Genomic DNA, 18,803 nt, shown 5'->3' with positions numbered 1-18,803 from the left:
GGGCAGAGGCTTGATGGGCAGGGGGGGACTGACCAAGATTCTAGCACTTTCCCTCCTTTCCTTCTCTCTTTCTTTCTCTCTCTTTCTTTCCCAAAGTTAGAAGAACAAAACAGAAAGGAGGGGATAGAAGATTAAAATTACTCGGTAATAGTTTGAGGGTGCAAACTCCAGATTTACAGAGTAAAATTAATAGAGAAAAAGCCATGTATATGAGGTTGAAGAGATAACAATATGATCATAGCAAATATGTTCTGTTACAAAGTTTTTTCTTAGGTACAGAATGTACTCAGAAGTTTTGCCTTCTGACATACTTCCAGTGATGTCAGGGGTGTGTGGCATATGCAAATAAGTTATGCTAATGAGTTATGCTAATGAGCTCCTGCACCTCTTTTTCTACGAAATGACCCCTGACTACCGTTCTTTTGTCCTATGCCATCTCATCCCAATGAGAGAATCTGTCATAAGCTAGATGTATGCAGGGTGTAGATTAGGTTAAAGGATTTTCTGTCTGTGTCTCAAAGCTCACAGTCTCTAGGTAAAAAGGTCTCAAAATCTGCCATTGCCTTACAGATCCAGCCATGTATCTGAAAGGCATATGAAGTGCAAAGGCCTGAGACCTCCAAAGGATTTTACAGCCCACTCCACCAGATCTGCAGCAACATCAGTAACCTTTTTCACTGGGGCTCTGGTGGAAGAAATCTGTAGAACTGCAGCCTGGTCCACCTTTTATACCTATGTGAAACACTATAGATTGGATCAGTTAAAATCTGCAGGAGCTTCATTTGGTTGAAGAGTGTGCAACATAGTGGTGGAATGAAATAAAAATGAGTATCCCACCTAGGTTGTAGCTTGGGCATGTAACCAGCCTGGATGACTTCTCGCACTGAAGGTGAACAAAACATTGGAACTTAGTTGAAGGTTTCTTCTCTTCAGTAGGGCAAAGTCATCCACATCCCACTGCAAAAAAACAACAACAACTAGTTGGATGCGAAATCTGTTATGGAACCGGGCTATATTAAGATTGGAGGGTAACCCTAACCCTGCAATTAATTGGGAAATGATGGATCATTTAATACTGAGAAATGCTTTTCTTACAAGGTCTCTTACAAGCAGCTGTCCAATTTCTTTTGGAAATATTTGGAGGAAGAGATTCCTCAGCCTCCCTAGGCAGCTTATTCCATTTTTCAACTGGTCTCATAATTAAATTTCTTCAAGATGGTTTCCCTGAATCTACCTGTTCAATCCACTACAGACAGAAAAACAATTGTTTCTGCTCTTTTTAAACCAATATCTTTTTGAGTTATTTTATCAGTATAAAAAGCCGGTGTGGAACTGTGGCTAAAAGCATTAACTCAGAGCCAGGATGATCTTGGTTCACGTCTGTCATTCATGAGCTTTCTGGAGGCATCAAACAACCCACAGTCTCTTATGCTCTTCTGTACTAAAATTGATATGTCTTACAGGAGTTTTATAAGGTTTACAGAGATTAGGTAAATGCAGAGATCGAATTTGCCCCTGGGCCTCAGAAAAGCAGGAAGATTATGGCCACCCTCCTCCCTAGTGCACCATGTTGACTGTCAATAAGGTGGAGTTAAGACAGAAGAGGGCCAGTCCCCCCCAGTCTCCCAAAAGAGGGAGGGAAGGAGAAGGCTTCTCCCTGGCCAGCTACTGGGGCCATGGCAGACCCTAGTGCCACGGAAAGGCAAGGAAGAAAGTAGAAGAGAAGAAGAAGAGATTGGATTTATTCCTTTTCCTTTCTTCTTCCCCTCCCCACAACAGACACCCTGTGAGGTAAGTGGAGCTGAGAGAGCTCTTTGAGAACTGCCTTTGAGAGAACAGCTCTGAAAGAACTTGTGACTGACTCAAGGTCACATCAGCAGCTGCATGTGGAGGAGTGGGGAATCAAATCCGGTTCTCCAAGATTAGGGTCCATGCTCTTAACCACTGCACCAAACTGGCTCTACCACAGGAATCCTAGGTCTGCCCATTGGGCTTACTGTCCCTCCAGGCAACAGTTTCACATGGTACTGAAAACAGTTTCCCTATAGCGAAAGGCTCCTAGCGATAACATGTATAACTAGTTGTCATATGGCTGGCTACCATCATGAGATGAGTCTTCATCCTTCCCAGTAAATTAGCACTATTTTTCTAGCAGTGATACCAGCAATAGTACATAAATTTCTGGATTGTGGTCTTACAGGCACTATGTAAAGCTGTTCTGCTACTTCTCAAGTATTGAAGTTTAAATTATGTTGACCTTATAATGCCATACCATCACACCATGGACTGATTGTAGCTGATTATTCATGATAACCCCTAAAAGTTAATATTATTCTCTGAAATGTTCCTACCAAGCCAGTTCCACTGCCACTCACATTTGCACTTCAATATATCTAATTCTCAATGTGGCCAAATCAGTCAATGCATAAATCTGAAAACTGGAGCCATGTTAAAACCCTTCCAAATGGCAGAAGTAGTACCTGTACTTTTAAGAAACAAATGCCCTCAGTAACCATTAGTAGGTAACCATAACTGTATTGCCAGCCATCAAGCCTTGGTTTCTATCAGTAAAAGGCAGGGGGAGGGGCAGGACCCATTCCATGGCTATTTTGGCCTTTGAGGGAGGATTCATTGTGCCAGATCCAGCAGCAACCACCATTCAACTTGCTGCCACACAACTAAGCCTGTTGCAACTGGGTCCAGCCTTGCATGGCACAGGCAACTGAGCCTGGAACATCCTGGCATGGAACTGTGCAACTGAGCCTGACACAGCACAGCCAGCACAGTGTAAGTTAGCCTCGCATAGCCAGCACAGCGCAACTGGGACTGGCATGGCCTGGCAACAAGCACCACACTACTCAGCCAGAGATTTCCCTAGGAGAGGCTGCCAGGGAGATGTACAAAAGGAAAGCAGAAAATGGGGAGGGTTCATAAAGGTAGTTTGTCTTATGGGCGGGAAGGAGAGAATGAAGCAGGAAAGGAGAAGCTATGGGTTCTTTCAGGAAAGGGAATGAGGTAATAGGTGGGGAGGGAAAATGAGATGCCCTGATCACAAGTTCTTGATGGCCCCCCACTTGTTAATTTCTACTTTCCTTTATGTAACAGTTTGTTACTTCTTATTGATTATCATTACTACTGCTGTCTCCCCCACCTGACAAGTTTTTAAATATAATTTTGAATGTTTAGCCTGTCCTCTAGAGTATTTGCAATCCATCTCAGTTTTATATGGCCGGTCATTAAAAAGGCTAGTTAGGAAGCAATCCATCGGTGCATTTGGCATTTTGTTTCAAAGTAAATGATGTCACTGATGTTATGATAACAAATGCTGTTTTGAAGTATCCCCCACTTTTTTTCTTTTGGAGGCATTCATTCCTGGCAATAACTATGTGTCAATGAAACTTTCCCTAGAGCAACATCTGCTGTTGCCTGTATTTTCCAGCCTCAGTTATAAAACCAATAAACTTCTGGGTTTCATTTCTTCTGGTGGATGGAATTGCACTCAGTACAAGGCATCAGTTTCCTAATTAATGCTGAACATCCCTGTGGCCTTTAAAAATAGTTATTATTCTTAACACCTTGCTTTTACATTATATAATAAAAGTTAAACATGATGAATATGAAAGTTGACCTAGAGTTCATATATAGCTGATGTCTGAGAATATTATTAGTAGATGTTTCTGGCAAGAATACTGAGATAGAATTACTTGTAGACAGAGGGAAAAGTCCATGAAATTGTGATCTAGATTGTAGCACTGGAAACTGTATGATACTTTCTCTTACCTAAAGCCCTTAGCAGAACCCTATTTATCTCTTACCCATGATTAACTATCTGTAGAACTATATACTACATTTTACACTCCTCCCCTATCCCACAGTCATTTTAAATGTATTGAGCTCAATAGCATAAACAACAAAAAAAGCATTGGTAGAAGAAGTTTGTGCCCCTACAAATTTGGAATATGTTCTAATTTATAAGCATTAATATAGAGTTACTTTGCTCCACTAGGATGCTATTGTTATCCATGAAGTTTATGATGAAGGGGCAGCTGCTAGAGATGGTCGACTTTGGGCTGGGGATCAAATTCTTGAGGTAAGGCTAATCTTTATAAACTCCATCTTCCATTCAAAACTTATGTTTTAAGAGGAAACCCATGGATTGTCCTAGAGTTCAGAACAAAGAGTTAAATTTGATTTAATACTATATATAATCATAAATTGAAATAGCTGTATTTGAACCTGATTAAAACCAACTCTGACTTTTTGATATTATATTAATCCTGAACCTGACCCCCAGAGTGCTGATTTTAAAAAACCTGCACATTTAGGCCAAGTACAGATGGAGGGGCAGTCTATGGACCTCTGGGAACCCCCAGGTTTGCAGAAAAATCTATTTTTTTTTAAACAGAGGGGTAAAATACATCCTCCAAATGGAAGAAGACAGACAACATAAAGGGAAAGAAAAGTTTTCATAGCATAGGTTTTCAACATTTTGGTTGCCATATTTGAAGGTGGTCAGCAGTGGAGCAGGAGCAGCCAGGGGAGGGCAAGAAGCTAAGCAGGCAGCAATAGCAACAGATAGGCAAGTGGTGGCAGCCAGGGTGGGAGAAGCTAGATGGTGGCAGCAGCAAGTGAGAGAAGAAGCTAGATGGAAAAGCAACAAGGTAGTAGCAGGAGCTGCTGGCATGAGGCGGTAGCACTGGCACTGCTTTCACCCTCCTTCACTAGCAGCTGCCCCTGCCAGGAAGAGAAGGTTGTGAAGCAGCAGCAGCCAGAAAGAGGAGGTGACAACTGCTTCTGTCTCCTTTTCTCAGCTGCTGCATCTGCCAAGGAGAGATGGCATGGCAAAGATAGTAACTGGGAGGAGGAGGCAGCAGGTCCCCTCCTATGAGATCCTTAGGTTGTTCTTTGTTTACAATAATTTGTGTATGTGTCTTAATTTAAGAACTGAAAATAATTTCCAGACAATGAAAATTTTAAATATGTTCACATAAGCCAGAATCTGCCATCCTCTGGAACTGCCCTCCAAAATAAAATAAAACTGTGTCAGCCTGAGCTTTTTATGAACTTTTCTGTTTTAGAAATGCTTTATTTTGAGTTGTTAGATAAGGAACGGTTAAGAAAAAACTTTGTGCTAACAGAATCATAGAAATGGAGTCAAGCCACTGTGGTCACAGAGCAGCTACAAACATCTTGCTGGGAAGTCAGGGTAAATTCCCAGCACACCTATTATAGACTGTAAGAAAGAAGGTTAGGAAAACATTGAGGACTGTTTGGAAATTACTGCTGCTTTTCCACAGAAGGTTACTTATTTTAGTCGTTGTTCTATTAGCTTAATACTAAATTACCAAAATATAATTAATAATGTGGAATTATTAATGAAACATGAAGAAATTTTTATTTAGAAAATTTGTTTGCCTGACCTGTGCAGTTTGTGGCCATTTGAACTGATCTGAGGAAGCTAGAATATAGCACTACATTCATTTGAGCCTCATTCAATTATCTTATCTGAGACAAACACAGAGCAAGTTGTGCATCCAGGAAAAAACAAAATGCTATCTTCTATGGGAGGAGAGCGCATGGGAATAATTGGAATCCAGATTTCTGTGATAAGTACTGTAAATGGAGGCTGGGTGAGTCTAGGCTGTATGTTTATCATTCATGTTTGCACATACATATCCACTTTGCCAGTAGACCCTATCACTTAGGGCATTTTTGCATGAAGTCAGATATTTACCTAATTACTACAGTCTGCGCACATAGCGGAGTCTCCAGTCAACCCTGGTTCCCAATCTATCCAACTACAGACAGTGGAATCAATGTAGGCTTTATGACAGATATGTTGCTGGTTAGAGTCACTTCCTACTAAAGCATTTCTGTTCAGTATTTTAGGAGAACTAAAAAAAAAGAAAAGATCAATTTTCTACCCTCCGTTTCTCTGGCCTAGAAAATAGCCTCATCTATTGAGGAGGAGGAGGAGGAGTAGGAAGCACATGAGGAAGACTTGCCTTTTGGGAGGAAAACAAGAGAATGTTGGTGCTTTAGCCTCTGAGCCTGGGGAGACTGAGTGTCCTCATTGGTCAGTTTCTATGAAAGTGCTATTGCTGCAAGTCCCTGCCAAATTCTGGCCTCATATCCAGTAATTCTTATATCCTGATTTAGAAGTCAGCAAGTCCTCTAAGTCATATTAGTCACATCACATGATCATCCTTTCAAGAGAAAACAGCGGGAATGAAATAGGAAGTGCTACAGACACCAAACTGATTCTTCAGAGGCTGGATCAGTAAGTCTAGAAAGGATAGGCTGTCCACCCCAGAGCCTTTTCTTTAGGAACTCCTATCTGAAATCAGACATTGAATTGCCAGTCCAGAAGAAAATCTGTCCCCTACCTAGGATTGTCAGGTCCCCTCTAACCACCAGCAGGGTATGGAGGGGATGGATTGCCATATTCAGGCTGAGAAACTCCTAGGGATTTGGGGATGGAGCCTTGAGAAAACAGGGACCTGAGTGGGGTATAATGCTATAGAGTCCGTTCTCCAAAGCATCTGTTTTCTCCAGAGGAATTGATCTCTGTAGTCTGGAGATGAGCTGTGATTCCAGGGGATCCCCATATCCTACCTACAGACTGGCTTCCATAAATTACCGGGATCCTCTGCAGTTTTCCAAATTGCATTAAATCCAGCCACATGGGTGCCTTTCCCAGAACAATTCAGTGATATTTTATGACAGAGTTGCACAGCCTGTCCAGCACTTTCCCATTCCATAAGGTTCTCAAGCTTTCTCAAAAAGTTTGATGGATTTATGATGAGCTTCCCAATCACAGTAATCATTGTAGAAAACAACTCCATTCTGTGGAGAAATGTCAAGGCTTTAGTGCCTTACACAGAGAAAGTGCACAACTTCATTCTGTACGAGCCCTCACTTGTGAGGCATTCACTGCAGATGCTACCCATTAAATCCATCCAGGTGAACACTGTAGCCTGTGCCAGGTCAAAGTAAAGAACAAGTGGTTGATGTTCCTTCTTAGTTTGTTGTTGTTGTTGTACTTTTATTTTGTTGACTGTTGGATTTGATATGGTTGAATTCAAATGGAAGAAGGGGACACGGTTTTGGTGTCATGAAGAAAGGAGGAAAAGAGGCTTTCCTAAAGTGCCCCCTTATTCAGGAATGGTAAATCATAGCATCAGAGGTCTGGAATCCAGAAGGGGAATAAAGCCGCCCAGAGAATACAAATTAACAAATGAATGGAAGCATTAAGATGAAAATCCCCAGGCCTATAGCAGGACCTGCTTGTACACACAGATTTTAAAGAGACCTACATCCATGTATCTTATGCTCCACCATACTGAATGTTTCTTCATTTCAGCTGCAACAGGACAAAGGGGCCACAATGGTGCTCTGCCTTTATATGCCTCATCTAGTGACCTACCTAAATTTCCAGAGCTATAGTCTCCAAAATTGTTTCATTCAATACTATATAGGATCTTTAAAAAATGGTATTTTTTGTTCTCAGCTAAATTAAGAGGACACCTCTTATATATGCAGAGTGTTGGAGAAGATTTATATGGACGTTAACCTCAAATCCTCCAGGAATTAAAGTACAATATATGTTTCAAGGGTTTGCGTTTTATTTATTTCAACGAGAATAGATTCCTGTTTAGTCAGGAAAATTATACAATTGTGTCATCTACATTTATTAAGCAGCAACATTTGTTTTAAGAGCAATTTAATAGAAAACTCCAGGATTGGTCTTGTGTGCCATCTATTGGAGTGTATAAAAATAATTTTCTTGTAGCTTTCATTGCAAAATATTCCTTTTAGTGTTAGATGTGACGGCCAGAAACAAATTAAGGGCTACATGGACAGATACTTCTGAGTATTCATATTAGTCACAGAAATTAAAGTCTTACAGTACAATCCTATGCCCAATTACTCCAGTCTGATTTCAATGAGCTGAGACTGGAGTAACTCTGCACTGTTGGTCTATCAGACTTTAAACAAATTAACATGTCTATTCTTTGGTGACAAACTGTACAGAAATAGGATTTTTACTACAAAGTGGTAAAGAAGTTTCTCTTGGAACTTTAATAAGTCCATAAATAGATATTAGACTGAACACAAGTTTATATATATCTAAATCGCTGGGGCGTTTGGAACTTTTTAGCTCTCACTATGGCAGCTAACCTGCTTGTTTATTTCTTTTCCCCATCTGTTATCTTCTCATTTGTAACAGAATATTGTTACTTGAAGTATGCTTAATGACTGTAGGGTACATTCTTCATTACATATGAGAGTCTGTGAGAAAGTTTGAATGTGATGGAAATTTGGGATCTTTGAGAAGGCAAAGAGGGATTTTATGAGCTGGATTGTGTCCTAGTAAGATATCATGTATTCAAGAGCCAATATAGGATTCTTCTGCAAATCCCAGTTACAGAAAGGAAGAACCTCCTGGAACATAAGAACATAAGAGGAGCCAATGTTGGATCAGGCCAATGGCCCATCCAGTCCAACACTCTGTCACACAGTGGCCAAAAATACCAGATGCCATCAGGAGGTCCAGCAGTGGGGCCAGAATACTATAGGCCCTCCACTGTTGCCCCCCCCCAGCACCATGAATACAGAGCATCACTTGCCCCAATGTCCCTATCTGTACCTTGTGGCTAATAGCCACCGATGGACCTCTGCTCCATATGCTTATCTAATTCCCTCTTGAAGCCATCCATGCTTGTAGCCGCCGCCACCTCCTGTGGCAGTGAATTCCATGTGTTAATCACTCTTTGAGTGAATAAGTACTTCCTTTTATCTGTTCTAACCTGACCGCTCAGCAATTTCATGGAGTGCCCATGAAGTCTTGTATTGTGAGAAAGGGAGAAAAGTACCTCTTTCTCTACCTGCTCTTTCCCATGCATAATCTTATAAACCTTGATCATGTCACCCCTCAGCTGTTGTTTCTCCAAGCTAAAGAGCCCCAAGCGCTTTAACCTTTCTTCATAGGGAAAGTGTTCCAACCCTTTTATCATTCTAGTTGCCCTTTTCTGCACTTTCTCCAAAGATATAATATCCTTTTTAAGGTGTGGTGACCAGAACTGTAGACAGTATTCCAAATGAGGTCGCACCATTGATTTATATAGGGGGATTATGATATTGGCTGATCTGTTTTCAATCAAATTTGGATGGTGTATGGCTTGACGCTTGTGGCTGATGGGTTTTTGTTTCCTAGAAGTTCAACATTCTATGGGATTCCATTGGCCCGATCCAACACTGGCTTCTCTTATGTTCTTAAATTTCTTTCAAGGAGCCTGGAAATCTTGATTCATTGCAAAGTGCTTCCTAGAGCATATCATGTCTCTTCTAACCTTGTTTAATACAAATGCAACCTAAAATAAAGCATTTAATGGATCATATTACTACTGGATACTCAGTAGGCTGGATACTCTGAGGCATGTTTTGGTCCTGATACACTGACAGGGCTCTTTTTTTTTGTAGTAGAAACTCCTTTGCATATTAGGCAACACACCCCTAATGTAGCCAATCCTCCAAGAGCTTACAGTTGCTCCTGTAAGAAGAGCTCTGTAAGCTCTTGGAGGATTGGCTACATTAGGGGTGTGTTGCCTAATATGCAAAGGAGTTTCTACTACAAAAAAGAGCCCTGCATTGAAATAGCCTTTAGGGGTTCTAATTTGAGCTAAGGAGAACTGGCCCAATGCTGAAGTAATAGAAAAGCATTATTGTAAAAGGAGATGGAATGAGACTTTCAGTAGTTGTTCTTTCTTCCTGAGGAAGGGCCAGAAGTCTGAAACACTGGAAAAATTACCTAGGAAAAGTGTCAAACTTTTTGGATATTTCTCTTGTATATTTATTCTTTGGCTTCTGCATTTTCCTATGATGGACATGGATAGATTTATTCCAGACAATAAATGCATTTCCTTTGATGAAGTCTGCTTTGTGAATATTTTGCGAGAAATTCAGCTCACAGTTGTTTTTTTGTTATTCTTTGCTATTGGTTGGTGGTTCACCACAAACTACAAAACAAAGTGCAAAAATGCAGTTCGTGCCTATCCCTAGTCTCATTAACAATAAATGTATTGATTATTCTGTTCCGTAACCTTGCTAATTAAATCCAATAAGCAAATGTTTCTGTTAATATAAAAATTTGATTTTCTCCAGGTTAATGGCATCGACTTGAGGAATGCTAGTCATGAAGAAGCTATCACAGCCTTGAGACAGACTCCTCAGAAAGTGCAACTGGTTGTTTACAGAGATGAAGCTCATTATAAAGATGAAGAGAATTTGGAGATTTTCCATGTAGAGCTACAAAGGAAAATGGGTAGAGGATTAGGGCTAAGTATTGTTGGCAAAAGGTAAGGGTTATACTTAAACACAGCTCTGTTTAGAGAAGAACGTTCTTGTAGTAGAGCATACACAATTTATTTATGTATTTATTAAATTGGATTTGCTAGACCACCCTTCCCTACACGTAGGGCTCAGGGTGGCTTACAACAAGTAATATACAATTTCTCAGATTAAAATCTAAATTTAAAACAACCAATAAATATCAATAAGTAAAAACAATGTACATATACATATACAGGATGGCGGGGAAAAATTCAGCTCCCCAGGCTCTCGGGGGGGAGGGGTTATGAGGGGTGGGGGAAGGGTATGAGAGTACCAGGGAGTGCCCCACTGCTGTCTTCAACCAAACGCCCGGTGTACATGCCCTGTAGAAAGGAAAGGTAATAACTCCTGCAGGGCATGGATGTCTTCTGGCAGAGAGTTCCACCAGGTGGGGGTCAGGGCTGAAAAAGCCCTGGCCCTGGTTGAGGACAGCCAGACTTCTCTCAGGCTGGGGACCACCAGGAAGTTCTTATTCCCTGAGCACGCTCTTCCAGGGGCATACTGGGAGACGTGGTCCTGAAGGTATGTAGGTCCCTGACCACTAAGGGCATTGAAGGTCAAAACCAGAACCTTGAACCTGATCTGGGGCTCCAGTGGCAGCTCATGCAACCAGGTGCCATCAGGAGAACTTCCTTTTTTCCGTTCTAAGCCGACCGCTCAGCAGTTTCATGGAGTGCCCACGAGTTCTTGTATTGTGAGAAAGGGAGAAAAGTACCTCTTTCTCTACCTGCTCTTTCCCATGCATAATCTTATAAACCTCGATCATGTCACCCCTCAGTCGTCATTTCTCCAAGCTAAAGAGCCCTAAGCACTTTAACCTTTCCTCATAGGAAAAGTGTTCCAACCCTTTTATCATTCGAGTTGCCCTTTTCTGCACTTTTTCCAAAGCTTTAATATCCTTTTTAAGGTGTGGTGACCAGAACTGCACACAGTATTCCAAATGAGGTTTCTTAAGCTTTTCACAATGAGTTAGATTCTTTAAGATGAGAGACTTTTGTTTCAGTGTTTCCTAAACACTACAGTATACTTTCTTGAGTATATTTGACTCTTTTGGTTTCCTGAAGGCAACATTACTCTGTCCAGTACCCAAATTCCTCCACTAAACTCATCAGTACTCTTCTTGAGGTTTACTGACTCTTTATGTTTCAAAAGGCAGTTTCTAAACACATTTGATCAGGGATCTCTCCACTCCTCAGAGTTATCTCTCTTTTCCGAATAGGTAGGGAATCTCTTCTCACTAGAAGATCTAGCCCCTTTTCTGGGCTGAATGGGAATCTTCTCTGATCTACCCACTTCTCCTGCCAACCTCTCAGTTCTCCATCTGTGTTAAACTGCTCTCAGTCAGGGTGAAACACAAACCCTGTCAGTACTAAACACTTCTCAGTCAGGGCTAGGCTTGGACTTGGCAGTACTAGACTCTTCTCAGTTAGGGCTGAATTCAGATTCCCTTCTCCTCAGCATTCAGCTCTCAAGTCTTTCTCTACTCACCTGATGCTAACCAATCATATTCTTTGGAGGAGCCTGTCACTCAAGGCTCTCTGTTTCTGTGAGGAATTAACCCTTCCCAATCTATTTACCTGTTTACAAAGCACTTACGAGATTTTAAAGTGCAGTCTGTCACAGAAATATAATATGTACAAGGGTGGACCCGCAAGAAACTTGCGGGGAGGAGCCATTCCCCCACTAATGCTTCCTTCCCTCTCCCCCTCCCACTTTCTTTCTCTCCCCAAGCCAATCCCTCCTTTTTCTTTACAACCCTCCAATTCAACTCCTTCCCCCCCCCCAAGCCATCCCCCTTCTTTCTCCCCCCCAAGCAAATACCCCCATCTTTCCCTTTCTCTTCCCCCCCCCAAGCCAATCACCCCCTTCTTTCTCCCCTCCTTTTCTCCTAACATTGAGCCCGGCAGTGGTGGCAGTGCCTGGGAGGCCAAGCCAGTGCAGGCTCAGCCATAAAGCCACCCACCGCTTTCTGTCCCTCTTTGCTCCTGGCTTCCCAAAAACGGAAGAACCTGCAAAGGCCTCATCACTAGGAAAGCCATTGCTAAGGGCAGTCACATGCTCAGAACTTTCCAAGGCGAGAGAAAGCTGCTCATCATTGGTAAGTCCTTTCCCTGCGCATGAGCAGAAAAAGCTGTTGTACTTTTGGGGAGATTTAAATATCCCCATATCTTTTTTTTAAGTTTTTAGATTTTTCTGCACAGCTGGGGGATGCCCCAAATGTGCAGGATAATATCTTTTCCCTCCATGTGCCCCTGATCTGCGGAAATAAGTATCCGCACACAGGGGGCCATGTTGGGAATTAGATATATAGATGGTGTGGAAAGTTAATGCTCAAGCACTTTTCATGCTGCTTTGTGCATAAATAAAAGCCATACTAATTTGTAAGAGCCAATTCTCTTCTAAGACCAAAGATTCAAGGACATAAACTAGAAGGCCAAGAATGATGAACTAAGGATGAAGAGGTTAAATGCTCTTTCAGTTGCTATTTATGTAATTACTTTATTTATATCCTCCCTTTCTTCCTTCATGGAACTCAAGGCTACTTGCATAGAATTCTCTGGGGGGGTCTCCCACCTGCTTATCTTCAACAAGGTTGCTGAACCACATACCCACTAGTCCTTCCTGTGGCCCACTTAATTTACAAATACTATTGGATCTATGCTTTTGGCTTCTTTCCTGCTTACTAGGCATATTGTAATTACAAATCCTCTTTCTAAATATCATTTCACATTTCAGAGTAGAGCCCTAGTACAAACTGCTGTTTTCTCATCTGGAATATAGGTACAGTAACATTGAACTATCTTACAGGACAACTGTAAGGATTACTAGGATAATGTACAGAACTATTATTGTTCTTCTACATAGCAAATTGTGTCTGAATTTTTGTTTCGAGACTAAAATGTGGGTAGTGACTGAGGGAATTCTAGCCAGGATTTTCTTCAGTAACTTTGTATATCAAATCCCCTGACGTGGTCCTGCCATTTGAAAAATAAGGGGTCCAGTCCCAATTGCAAACTGTAAGTGCTGTCTGAAATACTGTCCTCAGAAACAGCATGATGTGGGGATCTGCAGTGTAATAAGAACCTATTGTATTGAGTGTTGTCTCTGAAACTTTTAAATGTCTGTATTCCTAGAGTCTGTCACTTCCTTTGAATATCTCATTTTTAAAAATTGCATATAGAAACTATTTTTGCTTGTTTAATAGCCATGTACTTCTTGCATTGTTAGAAACGGAAGTGGGGTATTTATCTCTGATATCGTCAAAGGAGGAGCTGCAGACCTTGATGGGAGACTAATTCAAGGGGACCAGATCTTGTCTGTCAATGGGGAGGATGTAAGACATGCTTCACAAGAGGTTGTTGCCACTATTCTCAAGGTGAGCCATATGATATATTCTTCTGTTCCAAACCGCAGTTGTAAACATTCTAAAAGATGGTTATAGACTTGGATCCACCAGAACTTTCCACAGAAAGAGGAGATTTCCATCTGTGTAGTTAAAATTCCCCTCCTCCTCCTGTAGTCCAGAATTACCCGTGAAATGCTGCTCTTGGGGGATAGAATAGCTTGGGGGAGTCAGAGGTCTGTAGCATTGGGGAAGCATTGGCAAAATCGACCCCTTCTGTCCATAGAAATTTTTCATGGGATCCAAGCAATGCTCTGTGCCAATCCAAAAATTAGATTTGACACCCAACCGTAGTAGAAGAGCCAGTACATTAAGCAGTAGGATAACTGGCAAATGATTCTGGGGGCTGGAGCTTCAAAAAAAGTTGGCTGATGCTTATGTACTTGAGATCCACCCCCCCCCACCCCCAATTTAACATACATCATGGAGATACTGAGGAAATATTCTCATTCATGAAGCAAATACTTCAATTCATTTAATTGTTGCTAAAAGAAGAAGAAGGGAAGATACTTGATGATTATGTGAAGATCCCTTGTATCCTGGGATTTACTCCCAGGCAAGTGTTCATAGAATTGCAAGCCAAGGATTAGATCTGGGAACTCATGGGCGTGAAGATCATCAATCTTTCGCAAGTTCCCTTCCCCCAGCGGTCCTTTCTGACCCTGGGAAAATTTATTTCCAGGCTCATTAGGCCTGCATGGACTTAGTAGCCACCTGCATTGGGAGTCTGGAGGGGAGGGAGGCAAAATCTCCCTCTGCACTAACAGAAGAGTCAAAAAGGGAAATTTCTTCCCCCTCAACTTCCTTTTTTTTTTAAACAAAATTTTTATTCAGGATATAATCATTCACATCCAACACTGATTTTACATTTATACCCATTACATCCTACCCACCTCCCTTCCCCCCCCTTACATGGCTTCCCACAGTGCTACGACCTCCTGTAAATTTCTTAACTTTCTCTCCTCCAACCACTTCTTGATTACAAGTTCACTAGGTAACTGTTATTTAACTATTACAATTGTATCTCTATCCTTTGATATTACTAAAAATCAATACTCAGTAGTTATTAAAGCAAAATAAGTTGTCTCTTACATCCCAATATTTTTCCAAATGGTCTTTTAAGTCTTTCCAGTCCTTATAGAAATCTTCTGCTTCCATATTATTAAGTTTCCGTGTCATCTTGTCCATTTCAACCGAAAACAATAACTTTTTAATCCAATCCTCGACTCTCGGGACTTCATTTTGCTTCCAGTATTGAGCATAGGTCATTCTGGCTGTTGTTATCATATACCACATCAATGTCCTTTTCGCCACATTGACCTCTTCCATTTTTAGTCCCAAAAGTAATATTTCTGGTTCTTTCTTAAATTTACATTTCACATTTTTTTCCATCTCTACATGAATCTCACTCCAAAATTTTTTTGCCTTTTCACATGTCCACCACATATGATAAAACGAGCCCTCAACCCTTTTGCACTTCCAACATTTGTTTGACATATTAGTAGTCATATTAGCAATCTTTTTTGGTGTCATATATCACCTATACATCATCTTACAACAATTTTCTTTTAAATTATTACATGTTGATATTTTCAGTGCATTTTTCCATAAATACTCCCAAGACTCCATCGTTACCTCTCAACTTCCTGACCTATATGGATCCATGTAGGTCCTGCAACCTCACGAGTGAGCTTTTCCAAGGTCAGAAAAGATTGTTAGAAGGAGAGCAACAGAGAGAAAAACAAACAAACCATGGCTGTCAGTGCCTTCCACTGATGGATTGCTGGGCTCAATCCCATGTCTTATAAAAAAAATAAATATTTTATGCTCTTGTGAATTAAATCTATTATGTGTGCTCTTTTAAAAAGGCACAGTTCTAAAGGGACTTCAAAATATAGGGGTGCTGTATGCTTCCTTACATTAAAAGACCTCTCTGCACATAGAAAACAAGCAGTGCAGAGACAGAAAGCTAACTAATTATAGGATTGAGACCCAGAATTGGAAGGTGGATTATTAATTATATGATCTCTTGTTAAAACAATCATTAGGCTTTTGTGTTATAAAATGGCAAGGGTGAGATTTTGGTGTGTGGGTGAAGATTTCTTGGTAAATGAATATATTCCAAGAGGGATCTAAGAACTGCCTGGTGTATTTCTTTTATCTCCTAAGTGTGCTCAAGGGCTTGTGCGGCTAGAGATTGGACGACTTAGAGCTGGATCTTGGCTGTCTTCACAGAAAACATCTCAAAACAGCCAGGTTAGTGGCAGATGGTGGTGCATTATATAAGAAATGGGAAATTGATTTGATAACATCAGCTTTTGATGTCTTTGCTTTGTATGCAGTGATTGCAGCGAACAGACTTTCAAATCCAACTTACTGATTTACTTCTATTGGTAATCAAAATAATCTTTTAAGCAATTGGACAATGTATTCGCATAAAAGGAGGTTTGGAATCCTATTTTAGAAGTATACGTATATTCTTATAATGTGGTGGTTATTGTGTCATGTACTTCCTTTTTCTTGATGTATTCATAAAAATAACAATTGCATAAGCAATCTGATTTTAATATTTTATCTCACTTCTTAGCTCTCTTGAAGTCAAGCTAGATAATAAGTTTTACAGCAATAAAATTAAGTCACTATCAGTGTTCCCTCTAAGCTGAGTTACTGTGAGATAGCTCACAATTTTTTAGCCTCCGGCTCACAGATTCTTGCCTTAGCTCAGGAAGGATGGCTCCAGAGGAAACTAATTTATGCAGTAGCCAAATCACTCGCTCACAACTTTAATGCCAGTGGCTTACAAAGTAGAATTTTTGCTCACAAGACTCCACAGCTTAGAGGGAACATTGGTCACTATAAGTATTATACATGAGACTGTACCTCTGTCACAGTCCCGCCTCTTTGGCCATGAACCCCTTTCTTTCTTGAGACTGAGAGGGAAGGGGGTTTCTTGGCATTCTTGCATTCCTTTCATTCAGGCAGTGAAGAGCACCCTCCCCAGCTGCATACCAGTCCCTTTTAAAGATAGTATGATGTGCCACACATGCCCTATCAAGCTTTCTGGCCTCTTTTCCATCTCACGAGAAGCACAGTCCCTACCTCGTGCTTTGCCCAGCCACCCAGAAATGTCACAGCTCAGTTCTTGGGTTGGTGGCAACTTAATGGCCCCTTCCATCATGACAGTGACCCTGCTGCCATCCCAGAGTGGCCAGCAGTAATGTCCCCAAGCATTATATAATCATATATGACAATAATAAAGGAAAGAATATTATAGACTCTGCCTCTAGAAACCAGCCCAGCAATCACTGTGATTTTATGAGAAGGTATGAATATTTTAACAAAACCATTTCTCATTGATTCTTATTTCCATGTGATGCCATTCTGTGGGCTCTGTGCCCTTCTGATGCATGTTAGATATTTTGCTTCTCCTGAACTATTGAACTGTGCCTTGCTTGGTCCCTATTCAAATTATTACTTTGCCTTATTCCCTCCTAGTCTGAAGCATACTCTAGAGAACAGAGAGCTGCTACTAATGAATTCTCCATGCACCCCAAGGAGCACTAATCGAGATTCTGTAGAAATTTCATTAGCACTCTGTGCCCTGAAAATCTATTTAGCAAGCAAAGGGGTTTTTTTCAGATACAAGGCATGCACAACTGTAGCTTGGTAGCTAAGGCTTCAGGAAAATATGAGTGAAATGTTTGGAGGAAATACTCTCACTGTATAGAAAAAGGGAATTTTTATCACTTTACTCTTCCTTTTGATAAGACTTTGCTGAGGTTTAGCAAAGAGAAGATGGAATTGTATGATTGTATAGGAATGCCTATATCCATTCAACAGGCCAATCAGAATTGTGATTTCTGTCTGTGCCCATTTCCACACAGTGCAGTCCTGCTCAGAGTTACTCTAGTATTAGTCCACTGCTATCAAAAGGCGTAGACTGGAGTACCTCTGCATAGGATTGCACTACCAGTCTCTTTGAACCTGATCTATACAGATATTTGGACAGACATTTGCAAAAGAAAACAAGATGCTCCTGCATGATAATATTGCATCTGTTTAACGCTATAATAAATACTTTTCCAAGGCAGTATGGGTGTTTTCTTGGGATCTCTCATTGTAATACCTCAGTTTTTACTATTTTACTGATTCTAGAAGTAAAGCCACTTGGGAACTTCTTGTTTTCTTTTGCAAATAGCTGGCCAAATGTATATAAGACAATTTACTACATTAGATCATTCCTTCGTAGACATAAACAACATATTTTCAAGGATGTGTTTATTGTTTATATGTGACTAATTTTGACAACAATATACTATAATGTGTATGACAACACATCATTGAAGAGTTTAATGTTTTCAATGCTATGAAGTGCAACCAAATATGCTGCTAGTCCTTCTGTGACTGTATTAAACTGTTTTGTACACCTTCTTTTGTTTATTACCCAAATCAGTTTTCTAATTTTAACTTTTATTTTTCCTACCTCTCGGATGGTAAATATTAAGACACATGTGCTCAGGAAGCATAGGCTGCAGCACTTCACAGCTCCCACATACGCTCTCTCTCTCACATACACATACTGGGTATATTTGTAGTTTTTCTTATAAAAAGCTAACAGAGCCTTCCTCAGGAGAAGAATGGATTTTAAGTCCATTGAAGTCAGTGAGCTTAGAAGGGTGCCTCTACTTAGTATTACACTATAAGGCATTTATACTTTTAAATTCCTCAAATATGCCTAAAAGTGTAATTTCATATAAGAACATAAGAGACGCCAATGTTGGATCAGGGCAAAGGCCCATCCAGTCCAACACTCTGTGTCACACAGTGGCCAGAAATACCAGGTGCCATCAGGAGGTCCACCAGTGGAGCCAGGACATTAGAAGCTAATTAAGATAAATTATATATGTTATTAAAGCAGTACAATAAGTTTAGCTGTGATAGAAAAGTACATATTGCATATGTTTCAATCTCCCCCCCCCCATTTCTATTTGTATTTATTTATTAGTAT

The 18,803-nt window shown here is 40.6% G+C and overlaps 1 protein-coding gene across 1 annotated transcript in view; it reads left to right on the top strand.

The window, feature by feature from the left end:
• INADL (InaD-like (Drosophila)) overlaps positions 1-18,803 on the top strand; it is a 250,101-nt gene that overhangs the window by 198,451 nt on the left and 32,847 nt on the right. Inside the window, exons 34-37 of the mRNA XM_015415230.1 lie at positions 4,007-4,090; positions 10,165-10,358; positions 13,621-13,768; positions 15,965-16,051. Of these exons, the coding sequence (XP_015270716.1) occupies positions 4,007-4,090; positions 10,165-10,358; positions 13,621-13,768; positions 15,965-16,051 (513 nt within the window). The remainder of the gene's footprint in view (positions 1-4,006; positions 4,091-10,164; positions 10,359-13,620; positions 13,769-15,964; positions 16,052-18,803) is intronic.

The sequence above is a fragment of the Gekko japonicus genome, unplaced genomic scaffold (assembly GCF_001447785.1).
Source record: "Gekko japonicus isolate JY-2015 unplaced genomic scaffold, Gekko_japonicus_V1.1 scaffold199, whole genome shotgun sequence".
In the NCBI taxonomy this organism is placed as follows: domain Eukaryota; kingdom Metazoa; phylum Chordata; class Lepidosauria; order Squamata; family Gekkonidae; genus Gekko; species Gekko japonicus.
Note: the sequence above shows the minus strand (reverse complement) of the source record. Positions and strands in the feature narration are given on the sequence as shown.